The sequence below is a fragment of the Mus caroli genome, chromosome 12 (assembly GCF_900094665.2).
Source record: "Mus caroli chromosome 12, CAROLI_EIJ_v1.1, whole genome shotgun sequence".
Taxonomy (NCBI): Eukaryota; Metazoa; Chordata; class Mammalia; order Rodentia; family Muridae; genus Mus; species Mus caroli.
The window spans coordinates 47053797-47067608 of record NC_034581.1 but is presented as its reverse complement, the minus strand read 5'-3'; the positions used below and the strand labels follow the sequence as shown (position 1 = coordinate 47067608).

The 13812-nt window shown below is 35.2% G+C and overlaps 1 protein-coding gene across 4 annotated transcripts in view; it reads left to right on the top strand.

The window, feature by feature from the left end:
• Positions 1 to 13812, top strand: part of Strn3 (striatin 3) — a 78696-nt gene that overhangs the window by 38436 nt on the left and 26448 nt on the right. For 2 of the 4 annotated variants that reach the window (XM_021179720.2, XM_021179721.2), the window contains exons 5-8: positions 448 to 621; positions 2865 to 2991; positions 4936 to 5077; positions 9933 to 10043. In XM_021179720.2, coding sequence (XP_021035379.1) covers positions 448 to 621; positions 2865 to 2991; positions 4936 to 5077; positions 9933 to 10043 — 554 coding nt within the window. The remainder of the gene's footprint in view (positions 1 to 447; positions 622 to 2864; positions 2992 to 4935; positions 5078 to 9932; positions 10044 to 13812) is intronic. The other 2 variants (XM_029484720.1, XM_021179722.2) reach the window with 1 other exon arrangement.

Genomic DNA, 13812 nt, shown 5'->3' with positions numbered 1-13812 from the left:
TCTTTCTCTTTCTCTTTCTCTTTTTCTTTTTCTTTTTCTTCTTTTCTTTCTGCTTTTTCAAGACAGGCTTCTCTGGCTATCCTGGAAGGCCTATAGATTAGGCTGCCTCTACATCCTGAGTACTGGGATCAAAGGTGTGTACCACCACACCTGCCTTAATTCATTTGTTTTAAAAGATTGTTTTATGTATATGAGTTTCGTCTGGATGTATACATGTGCACCACATATATGCTGATTGCCTACATAAGTCAGAGGAGGGTATAGGATCTCCTGGAACTTAAAGTTGACATCATTCTCTTAGACCTGGAATTAGGCTATAATGAAGCTATTGAGACAAAGAAAAAGTAATTTGTGTGATTGTGGCTTTTTTTCTTTAATTTTTAATATGATTGGAAGGTGGCAGATGTTAACAATATGTTGAATTTAGCATTTAATTTTCTCTTGTAGGTATCTTCAGGAAGTAGGATACACAGATACAATATTAGATGTACGATCTCAGCGGGTAAGGTCATTGCTTGGCCTGTCTAATTCAGAGCCAAATGGATCCGTAGAAGCAAAGAATTTAGAACAGATCTTGAATGGTGGTGAATCTCCTAAGCAAAAAGGACAAGAAATCAAAAGGTATGATTTGTATTTGTTGATTAACATCATTTAACTTATGGAAGTCAAAATCAGTGGTACAACAGTGACTTTTCATTGGTAGCCTCATTTTTGCTATATTTTCTATAGTTGCATTTATTGTTAGATATTAAATGAATCTATCAAAGCCACTTTTTTATATATAGACTTAGTAAAATAGATTATTGTTATTAGCTGTTACCGGAGTAGTTTTGAAATACTTGAAATACTTGAAACATAAGTATCTTTAACAGATTAAAGATACTTATTTGCTACATAAAAAAAATTATGCTCACGGTCATCTATAGGATGGAACACAGGGCCCCCAATGGAGGAGCTAGAGAAAGTACCCGTAGCTGAAGGGGTCTACAACCCTATAGGTGGAACAACAATATGAACTAACCAGTACCCCCCAGAGCTAGTGTCTCTAGATGCATATGTATCAGAAGATGGCCTAGTTGGCCATCATTGGGAAGAGAGGCCCCTTGGTCTAGCAAACTTTATATGCCTCAGTACAGGGGAACGCCAGGGCCAAGAAGTGGGAGTGGATGGGTAGGGGAGCAGGGCGGGGCAGGGGGGAGGGTATAGGGGAACTTTTGGGATAGCATTTGAAATGTAAATGAAAATATCTAATAAAAAGATGTGTGTGGGGGGGATTTATAAGATGGATTAGTACCTCTCGGGTTTAGGAACCCTAACTAGATATGGGAAGGGAATGAAGAAATTACAGACATTGGACACATAAACACAGAAAAACTGGGATGGCTTCCTGGACACTCTGATGGAGAGTACAGCACTCAGAAAGCTTAGTGTGTTTATTATATAAAACTGAACAAGGAAGTGGGGGGTTATGGTGTGCAGATGAATAAGGAGGTTAGCTAGTCTTGGTAAGGAGCAGTTCTCACAGGGGAGCAGTCCTCACAGGGGAGCAGTCTTCAGGACCTTCATTTCTGGGTTTGGGGGTTAGAAACCTACTATGGGCATTTCTACACAAACTGTCAGCATTCACAATTGGATCAGAGGAAGGTTTTGCTACCACACTGAACCTCATTCTTTAAAGGGTTTGCAACCCCCATGGGGCTGAAGTTTAGTCTTTTGACATCACTCGGGTCTTTTTTTTTTTTTCTCCTTTTCTTTTTGTATTTTTGAGACAAGGTTCTTTAGGTGGCTCTGGCTGGCCTATAACTCACAGATCTTCCTGCTTCTGCCACCCAACACTGGGTTGATCAAAATCATGCATATGACCACACCAAGCCTGGACCGCTCATGTCAACAACGTGCATCTACTCAGAACTTCCTCTGCTCCCCAGAGTGGTATATTTTGTGTAATACATGCTTTATAATTTTAAATATGGGCAGTGTTAATAAATTTAGCTTTTGTGTTTTACTATTTAGTCTTCCAATATTTAGGCTAAAGTATAAGTGGTTGTAATTATTTTAAAAATTGCTAAATTGTTTTTTAAATTTTTTTTAGAAATAATAGCATGTTTGATCATTTAATCTTAGTAGATTATTTTTCTTTTTAAGGACTTGTTTTTAAGTCTGCTGGTGTGTGTGTGTGTGTGATGGGAGGTTATGTACATATAAATTGTAAGTGTGTGCAGAGGCTCAAAGAAGGCATTATATCCATTAGAGAGCTAAAGTTCATACCATTGTAAGCCATCTGATGTGGGTGTTGGGACCCAAACTCGGGTCTATTAAAAGATCTCTTACCTATAGTCTTATCTGCTGAGCCATTTTCAGTCCCCAGATTTTATTTTCTGACAGCATTTACCTAAAATGTAGGCAAAAAGCTTTCGATGAAACTTATTAAACACTGAATAATCCTTATTTTAATTATAGAGCACCAATAATCTTTAAAGATACTCTAGAATAAAAGTTTTAGGCAATATATTATAATTAAGGTATCTTGAACCAGGAGCCTACTGGGAAAGGAGGATCAGGAGTTAAAGGTTATTTTCATCAACATAATGAGTTGAGACTAATCTGAATTATGTAAGATCTTGTCTCACAACAACAAAAAATTAGGTTGTGTTTGAATTGCAGATGCTACCTTCAAGTTTAAACTAGGAATTAGAAGGGTCAGAATGTGGATTATTGATTTAACACTTGTCTAGCATGTGTGACATCCTGGGTTCAATTTGTAGTATCACTACATAACAAGAAAGGTATAGGAATAGGAAGCAGGAGGAAATACCAGAGTCAATCTTTGAAATAGTTGGAATCATCTTTTCTCTTTTCTACAGGCCTCCTGGTGATGTTCTTGAGACATTCAATTTCTTAGAAAATGCTGATGACAGTGATGAAGAAGAAAATGACATGATTGAGGGCATCCCAGAAGGAAAAGACAAGCTTCGGATCCATAAGCACAAAGTAGGAGAGTTATGGTATTCCTCCACACAGTGACTCGAACAGTAATTATTTAGTTGTCTTTGAAAGGTTGATAATAACTGCCAGCTCCTACTTCGTTCATGTACATATGGCAGGAATTATGATTTCATATGTTATTCACTAAATGATCTGAGAGAAGGTCTGTTTTTAAAGTATCTGTCCAGTGGCTTGAAACTTTTTTTTTTTTTTTTAAAGTAGCACTCTGTCTTATTCAGGGTTTCTATTCCTGCACAAAACATAACCAAGAAGCAAGTTGGGGAGGAAAGAATTTATTCAGCTTACACTTCCACATTGCTGTTCATCACCAAAGGAAGTCAGGATTGGAACTCAAGCAGGTTAGGGAGCAGGAGCTGATGCAGAGGCCATGGAGGGATATTCTTTACTGGCTTGCTCAGTCGGCTCTCTCATAGAACCAAGACTACCAGCCCAGGGAAGGCACCACCCAGGCTAGGTCCTCCCCCTTGATCACTAATTGAGAAAATGCCTTACAGCTGGATCTCATGAAGGCTCAGCTGAGGCGCCTTTCTCTATTATAACTCCAGCTTGTGTCAAGTTGACACACAAAACCAGCCAGTACACATTCTTTAATCCTATCCCAACTTGGGGTCACACTGAAGTTTATCTTTTCATGTACAGTATAATATGGGAGAAAAATGAACAGAAACCATGGTGTAGATGCTCCCACCTTGGATGAGAGTCTGATGTATGGGTTGTCAGTATGCGCCAGCATTCTGGCTATTTGGTAAGGATTAATAAATAAAAAATTATTTTCCCTCATACTCTAAGAAGCAGACTTGATATATTGTAGCAGTAGATGGGGAGTTGACTCTGCTGGACCATTTGTACACTATGCCCCATTTTTAAGCATCAAAGTAGTAATGATCAATATTTCAAGTGTTTGTGTAGGGTTTTTTTTTTTTTTTTTTAAATGGCAAGGGCCGAGGTTGTATGTCAGAGTATTTGACTAGTATGCACAAATTCCTGCCTTCAGCCTCAGCACCACATAATCTGGATGTGGTGGTGCAGCTCGTGGAGGTAAGGGTAGGAGGATAGAGAGTTCAAGGATGTCATTCACCTATATAATGAGTTTGAAGTCATTTGGCTTCTTCATACCCGGTCTATCAAGAAAAGGAAAAAAAGTGAGTAAATTCAGTTGTAGTACCTGGAGATTTTGTAGAAATATAGAAAAAAAGCAAGTGTTTGTCAAAAGCTTCCAGTCTACAAAAGCAGTTTGAGCCTTTCTCCAGCTTTTCACAAGTACGATGCACTCTGCTGGATAGAGGTTTACTTTTGTGCTATATAATGTGTATGGAGGAGTGTGTGTGTGCTATAGCACATGTGTGAAGTCAAAGGACAACTCTGTGCACACTCAGTTTTTCCTTCTTCCACCTTTATTTGGTTATTAGGATAAACTCCGCTCATCACGCAGCTGCTTTTCCTGCTGAGCCATTTCAGAGACTGAGTTTTTTCCTTTTCTCGCTAGTTTGTTCTGGGACGTAGGTTGCTTTTGTTATTTGTTGTACAACTAGTATAAGTTTATCGGTGGTTATTCTGTGTTGCTGTGAATCATAGAGCTAGTGTACATTTCTCAGTGTCTTCAGCCAATTCAGGATAACTTAGATGATGCTTCAGTAGGGATCATCTGTGAGTCTACTATAAAGGACACTCTTGAGTAAAACTTTGGCCTTTTCCAGCACCCTCATCACTTGTGTCAGATGTTACAGTTGATCTTCATACAACAATGTTGAACTGTTTATCTATGTCTAGAGCATAGTTTGAGACTTATCAATCATAGGAAAAAGGACAATTGTGGATCTGAATAATTTCAAAGTAGATCTCTGTAAGTATTGTTAGGTGGAAATACTAAAGGACCTCTTTAAAATGTAGAATAAAAGTATTAATTATTGGCTCATCTTCTCTTTACAGATAGGTAATGAAGGTTTAGCTGCTGACTTAACTGATGATCCTGACACTGAGGAAGCACTGAAAGAATTCGACTTTTTAGTGACTGCAGAAGATGGTGAAGGGGCTGGTGAAGCTCGGAGTTCAGGGGATGGTACAGAATGGGGTAAGGGGACAAAGAAGCCTGGGTGGAGGGGACCTTAGCCTTCTCAGATCCTTATTACTACACCCTGTGTGGGCTCTCTGTGTATGGTAGCAGGTAAATTAAGAGCAAGGAGAAGTGGTATTGATATTGAGCTATTTGGTTCTAGTTTACTGTATTTATGACTGAGATTTTTAGTATGTGGCTTTTGACTTCTGAAGTTGATCTTGAAGTGGTCTCTTGATTTACAAATTTATTTTTTCCCTCTAACAGATCTTTTTAAAGCGAGAATCATTCATTTTTATTCATACCCATTGTTTAATTTTAGGTAATCAAGACTTTAAGAGAATTCCTTGTATGTCCATATGGTGGTGTTACCTGTTTTAAATTCTGGGTAGGAATAAAATTATTAATTCTGAGTCATAGCCTAACAATGAGCAAGATTTAGTGAGAATATTACACTTATTGCATATAGTGTTCTCTATGTAAATGTTAGGGCCTAAACTTTGAAAGTGATATATAAAGCTAATAGTAGGCCATAATCAAAAGAAAGAAAAGGTCTATCAGTAGTTAAAATGTTTCAAGGTAATAGTTCTGGTTGTGGTAGAACTCAAATGTATTTATAGAGCTTTTCTGAGGTTTGTTTAATATACTTTATAATATATATATGTGTGTGTGTATGTATATATATGTATGTGTGTTAAGAAAAACACACTTGGACTGAGTGTTGGTGGTTCATGCCTTTAGTCCCAGCACTCAGGTCTCTTGAGTTCAAATCTCCCTGGGATTTTCAGGACAGCAAGGGGTATACCAAGAGAAATCCTGTCTCAGCAAACCAGAAAACAAACAAACCACATTTCAGAGTTTTTTATTTGTTTGTTTGTTTGTTTGTAATGTTGGGACTAGGGGGATAGCGTTTCGCTTTCAGAGGACCAGCATTTGGCTCCTAGCACATCTGTGGGGCTTACAGCTACCTGTAACTCCCATCTTCAGGGATCTTACACTCTTCTCTTCTGTCCTCTGCAGGGATCTGCATGCATGGATGGATGCAAACACATATAAATAAAAATAAAGTAAATCTTTTTTAGAGAGCCTCATTTATGTATTGAAATGGAACATTGCTAATAGGAGAGACAAACTTATAAATACTATATTTTTTGACTTAGTATAAAAAGCAATTACTTAAAAGATTTTAATTTATTTACTACTGTTCTCATTTATAGCTCAAAGCATCATTTTTAATTTAAGTAGAAATAGAAGGGGCACAGTAATTGAAATTATAAACATTTACTGTCTGGGTTTGGACATATTTGTACCTTCCTAAAATGCTATATTTTCAGAGATTACTTCTTTATAAGAGAAATAGTAAAAGAAAAAAAAAGTTAAGTTTATATCCAGCCTTTGACTGTATTATTCTTATAACTTCAAAAGTACGATTTTTTTTTCAGAAGATTTGTTATGTAAAAGTAGAAATTATACAAACATTTTAAAGTATATATATTAGGGATCGTAAATAAATGTCAGATATAAAATTAGAAATCATCTACAGTATTAGAGATATTCATTAAATATATGAATATATATATATATACACATATATGTGTGTATATGTATAATTTACTTATTAGTTAAAAGTTTGTACACATCTGTTCGGCTAAATCTTGGCATTCAACCATTTCTTTTTCCTTTAAATAAAGTTGCTATAATTTTAATTTTTAGACCAAAGGAAAAACAGTTGAGAAATTGATAAGAAATGGAATTATTTTTTAATGATGTCATATCAAGTAATTAGTACTTTGTCCAGAGACTTTGGCTGTGGAGGACTTGATAAAGAGGACTTGATTTTTGAGTGACAGCTCTTGATCTTCATTTTCTTTTTAAGTGTAAATAACCAAGAAAGTCTCTTAGTACTAAACAAGACTGTAACTTTAAAGTGTGTTATGTGCATAGTGATCTAAGCAGCTTCTATATAAAAGCAAAAATGATCTATGCAATGTTTGTGAAATTCATTTACTCAACAGCTATTATGTTCATTTTTTTCTGAAACTAAGAGGATGCATGTAAAAATCACTACCATTATATTTAATTCACTTATTCAAATTTATAATGGTTTTTAAATGGGAAGGTTTTTAGATTCACATTAATTCAAGAGCCTTAAACATACTCCACTATCTTGTTATCATATGAAACCACTGCTTTTAATGGAAGCTATGAAGTCTTTGCCTGTTATTTAATTAGATAATATAGTTTAATTTTTAGCAGCTTATGTTCTTCATATAGTTACAAGTATTAGCAGGCATGTTGCTTTTTTTCTTATGGGGATAGGTGGCATTTTAAGAATATTCACTTAGGGGCTAGGGAGATGGCTCAGAGGTTAAGATCACTGGCTGCTCTTCCAGAGGTCCTGAGTTTAATTCCCAGCAATCATATGGTGGCCCACAGCTACCTGTAATGGGATCTGATCCCCTCTTCTGGTGTCTCTGAAGACAGTGACAGTGTACTCACTCACATACATAAAACAAATAGGCAAATCTTTAAAAAAAAAAGAAAATTCACTTATTTTCTTCAGCTTTTTGAAATTATGATCTCTGGACTTAATAAGATACAAAATATAATTAATACCAGAATATTGGTATCTACAGACAAGTGATAAAATATTTCTGTTTTCAAGACATGAAAGTAGTTATAAATTTATACTATGGTTAGTAGGCATTCTGCTTTGGTAATAGAGTTACTTTAATAGAATTTTATTGTTCTATGGTTTCAGGTTATTAGGAATCACCCTTTTGTACATGTTTGTGTTCTCTTTTAAGGAAAAAAACAAGGTTTCCATAATTGATTCAACTTCATTTCTTGGTATTCCTGCCTCTTCCCTTTTGCTCTTACCTATTTCTTATAAGCCATATCAAACCATCTGTTGCTTACCAGGCAAGTTCCAAGATGTTTTTGTGCACATATGCATCCACCTGTTCTTTGCACCTCCTTAGTTTACTTTGTTTTCTAGATTTGAGGTTATCTTGCAAGTAATAACTTTTTTCCTTTGCTTTTTCACTCTATTCTTTGCTATTGTCCTTAGAGCTATCCACAGCTTCATTCTTGCTATGCAGGACTTTGAGAAAATTAGTCATTATAATTCGTTTTCTCTCCTATGTATTGCACCACTTAAGGCCTAAGGTTTACTTATTTATTTAGCTTATGGGTTATTATTATTTAGCTTGTGGGTTGTAAAACATTTCTTTTAAAATGTGTCAGTTTGTCTTAGTGTAAGTAGTTGACAACAGGAATCATTAGTTTCATTAAGATGACTATATGAGGTCTTGAAGTGCAAGCCCATAATTCACAGGAAGGCAGAGACAGGAGGATCATGAGTCCAAGATAGTTGGTGCTGTGTTCTGAGACCTAGTCCTCCAGCAAAGAGGAGTTCAAATGACTCAGGTCACATTATTCAGTAAAATATTCAGTAAATTCAGTGAAAAAGATTTCTGATACAGCATAGGTTTCAGGAACCCTTATGACTAGAGTACATTAAAAATTAGGTTTTTCTTATATCAATATTAAAACTGCTACAATTACACATTTGACAATTTATGAAAATACTAATCTTTAGTTTCAAGTAACAGAATTTAGCAAATTAACATCTTTTCACATACCAGCCACCTATGATGATAGAGAAAAGGAATAACAACTGTATAAAAGAATTAGAACTCTGAATTTTTTCTCTCTGTTCAAACATGAGACCTTGTTATGCTTGCTTTTGCACATCAATCCAGAGAGGCAGGAAAGCCTTTCTCTTACTCTCTATGATTGAATGAGGCCTACGGTGCTTATGAGATTTAGAAAACAGAATATGCTTAGCTACCAGAATTTAAAATCTTACTATTTAGTGTAATTTATTTAAAAACTAAGAGCTTGGATATGATTTTTTATTTATTAACGGGACTCTAAAACAGTTCATGTGTAACTATTAAATTTAATAATAAAGTTGCCTTAAAACTCAATGAAGGAAAATCCTTAATGAGTAAAATAAGTCTAAGAAAATTATTTTTATACTGTTTTTTTTCTAAGAGTTCTCTAGTTTACTATGAGTTTATCTGCCTCCCCCATCATAAGTATTTACTTAAATATTACTGAAAACACACAAGAAAAATACTACCAAGTATAGAGCAGTATGTGTTTTAACTTCTCTGTGCTTGTCACTGTTTTACCATGAAAAAAAATCAGCTCAAGTCAAAACTTCAGTGGAATATGAATTTGCTTATTTGTGTTATTTTTACTGGAAAAAGGTAACGAAGTGTTGAACGGTTATGAAGGGATGGAGACAGGTGATGTTCTTTGAATGCTTTGTGTGAATAATCTGAGACATTGTATTTGGAAACTCTATGTATATGTTGGACTAGAATACCTTTCTGCTATAGTACAGTTACCCTGTGCATGCAGAACTATTATGACAGGGATGCATGACTAATTTCATCAGTGAAATGACACTGACTTTTACAGCTTGCACTTTATTAATTTGCATGCAATTCATTCATTTGCTTATATGATGCTGGCTGAATATGTTTTATTAACATTTTTATAAAGATGCAGTGGTCTATTTTTTAATATTATATTTTTAATGTTAGTCCATTTGTGAAATACTCAAATTTGCCATATATATAAAAATGAAGTTTTGTTTACCTGTTGATGATATTAAATACTTAGGAACTTAAGAACATTTACATTGTGAATACCAAACTTGAGACTGCACCTTTAAAGTGTTTTGAGTATATGCTATTATAATATCTTTATTATGATGATGTAAAGCCTTTAACAGTTTACTGCCAACAGCTTGCATTGCCAACTGCTGATTTCTTTTCTTTTAATAATATGCTGCATGTAGATAAAGATGACCTCTCCCCAACTGCTGAGGTTTGGGATGTAGACCAGGGGCTAATAAGTAAACTGAAGGAACAGTACAAGAAGGAGCGAAAGGGCAAGAAAGGGGTGAAGCGTAAGTGCAGTTATCACTATTACCATTTTCCTATGCTCTATTGAACAAAAGGGTTTTGGTTTTTTTTTTTTATGCAATTTACTTTTTGTGTTATAAAGGGAGCAACTAACTTTAAACTTTGTCTGTTGTGTAATTGAAATATAAGGTCTGTAATTGGTTAAATAGAAAATCACTTCAAATATGTAAAGTAAAGGTAAAAAGATTTTCAAAATTTAAAAGATTTATCAAATTAAAAGGAATATTGGCTTTGGAATTTAAAATAATAGAAATTTGTTCAGAAGGAACGAAAATACAAATTCTTCTATTTTCTACTTGAAGGTATTCCTTATTAGCAGGATCTCTTAGTTTGAGAATCTTTAAGTAAGTGGGATAGGTAACCCTTTCCTAGGATTTTGCTTGTGGTCATAATCCAAGGACAATTAGCAACCACATTTTTTTTTTTTCTGGGTGATATTTACTTAACTACACCACTATAGTGATGGTGCTGCAAGTGGTGGTGATCATAAGGGTTATTTAGTCCATAATTGGTTCTTTTTGGGTGCCTGCATGCTTGTTCCTATCTGTAAAAGTATGACTGTAGAACCTCTCCGACAGGTAACCGTCTATTTTGTGAGTTATACTTGAGAGCACCCAAGGAAAATTCTCATTCTTGCGATACTAATGGAGAGACTTGAAATTTTGTTTGAAAAATTTTTATTGGCTGTTGACTTGTAGGCCAACTTTTTTGTTATTGTTGTTTTAAGTGTGTCAAGTTAAAAGTACTTAAACCTCTTGAAGAGGACCTGGCTTGAATTCCCACATGTACATGGTTGCTAGCAACCAGCTACATAGTTCCAATCCCAGAGGATCTGGTGCCCCTTATTGCTCAGTGGGTACTGCATTCTCATGTTGCACAAATGCACACAGGCAAAACATCCATACACACAAAAATAAATCTTCCCAAGCAGAGAGACACATATCTTTAATTCTGGCACTCACAAGGCAAAGCAGAGGCAGTTAGGTCCTGAGTTGAAGGCCAACCTTCTCTGAGGATCTCCAGGCTAGCCATGGTTGCTATGAGACCCTATCTCAAAACAAACAAACAAACAAACAAACAAACAAAATCTAAAGAGTAAAGTAACAAGTGTGTCAAGGACAATAGTGCAAAACAAAGACTGAGACAGAGAAATTCTTTCCTGTTCCTGTTTCTAGTGACAGATAGATACATTAGCTTATAAAATGGCAGGAATATCAGGAATAGTGTTTTCTTCAATAATGCCATTTTTGAATCATTTAATTTATTGTGGAGTTAACTGGAGTTTTGAGAATCTCACTGATGAGATTCCTCTCCTTCCCCTCCTTCCTTTCCTTCCATTTCCTCACTTCCCTCTCTTCACTGGTGTTGGGGACTGAACCTAGAGCTTTATGCTTGCTAGGCAAGTCCCTGAGCTAAATCCCCACCTTCTGACAGTTTATAACTTTGTACTAGTGGTGTTGTTGCATGGGAATAAAAAGAAGTTCCAGACTGTTGTGAACTCCTTATTTTTAAAACATTATGTACTAGGCTGGAATTCTGTTAGTTTTAACACCATTTACCCATAATGTATGCATGTTGAGTATGAAAGTACTACTGCATGGGTGACTTCAGTTTAGATAAAAATCACATTTGAATTTTAGGATTTAAATTTTATTCTTTTTTAGAAATAAAATAGCTGGGCAGTGGTGGCTTATGCCTTTAATCTCAGGGGAGGCAAAGACTGATGGATTTCTGAGTTCAAGGCCAGCCTGGTCTACAGAGCTAACAGCCAGCCAGAGCTGTACAAAGAAACCCTGTTTCAAACAACAGTAAGCCACCCTTCCCCCAAATTGAGTGAAGGAAAATAACTTATTTTAAAATAACTTCAGGTTATATTTTATATGCTGTGTACTGACCTAATCTGCTAAACATTTTAATGTTGCTTCTACATACACTATGAATAGATCTAGATCTTTTTGAGAGTTAGTAGAAATATATCTAGCATCTCAAGGTTTTTTGTTTTGTTTTGTTGCTTTCTTCGTTTGTTTGTTTTGAGACAGGGTTTATATGTATAGCCCTAGCAAGTTCAATGCCAGCCTGGGCTATACAGGAGGTTGTCTTGAAACAAAACAACAAAATATCAGTTTCATAGAATTTTCTAGTTTTTGATATTCTCCATTTTTTCCTTCATGTATTAACTCAGTAAAGCTATATAAACTAATGATGCTTATAAATAGCACATGGTTCATAGCATTGGGAGCATTATACACTTGATTGTTTCACAAGAAAAACTGGCAACCTTTTGTTTAGAATATAAGAGGAATTAAAAGTCTTTTAAACATTTTTTGTTTTTATTTGTTTTTGAACATGAAAAGGACGAAACTGTATTACTGCTTTTACTCTTAGTAGATTGTTACTTTTGTGCCACATAAAATTGTGTTGACTTGAGAGCATAATACTGGGCTGGGAATGTAGCACAAATAGTAGAATGCCTTGCCCTAGCGTCCATGCAGTCTTGAATTCTGCCCATAGTACCACATAGATGCAGTGTGGTTTTACATGTTTGTAATTTCAAGGAGAGGCAAGATGTGAGACGTTCAGCAGCATCTTAAGCTGTATAGGAAGTTTCAGGCCCACTTAAAAGATCCTGCCTCAAATTTGTTTTCTTTCTTCAAAAGATGTACTGCCTTTCTGGATTTCACGGATTCACATTTTGAGACTGTACTTACATTTGCACTCTTGATTTGTTTGTTTGTTTGTTTGTTTGTTTGTTTGACTCTTAGGTTAGTACTCGTCCCTTCTTTTCATCTTCTCCTCTGTCTCACTAGCTTTACTTCCGCTCCTTCTATTTCCCATTTAATGTCACAGTTTTCAAATGGACCAGCTAATCCTGTGCTGGGTTACTCTCTCCCTCCCTATCCTTTTAATTATTTTCATCTCAGGTCAGAAAGATACTCTCAAGAGTACAGTGCACTTTTTAAAGCCATAGACTCACTTTGTAGTTCTGCTTATTTTTCTTCAATATTGTAGTGTCACATTTATTTAAGACAACAGTTACCATGTTGTAAGAAACTTGCTTTTGCTCTTTTTTTCTTTTTTAAGCTAGCCTGCAAGGACTCATTTCCTGAACTTTGAGATCAGGTTATGAAATTGACTCCCAACGATAGCTTGAGACACAGTCACTACTTATATCAGGGATAAAATCCAAGTTCAAAATGTTGGCAGTTTAGGTTCTGCATACTTCATTAATTTCATTTTTTTCTCTTGCTTTTTTTGTATGCATTTGTGTGTGTATGATTTCAAGACATAGATTATTTCTAACAATGTGAAAAGTTTATTTTAATTATAGTGGTAGTCAGAAGATAAAACTGCCTCCTAGTCATTACTTTTGCTAAAGAAAATATCAGTTAGCAAAGACCACATTTAAGAAATGAAAAATGTTAGTTTTAGATTTGGAGAAAGTACTGTAAGTGCTTTGTAAAGGAAGATAAAGTCTGAGTGTGTAAATGGATGTAGATAACAGTAGTCAGTTTATCCATGTTTTCCATCGTGCTACAGTCTGTTTAGAGGAATGTACATTTATGTAAAATCTGAAAGTCACAGTTAAGAGATAGAAGTATTGTGTTCATAGTAGTGTTTGTCTCTTAAAAGTTAAAAATCTACCCCCTCTACTCCCCTCTTATAAAGCAGAGGTTGTTTTTTTTGTTTTGTTTTGTTTTGTTTTGTTTTTTTTTGTTTTGTTTTGTTTTGTTTTGTTTTATAGCTTAGGCTGGG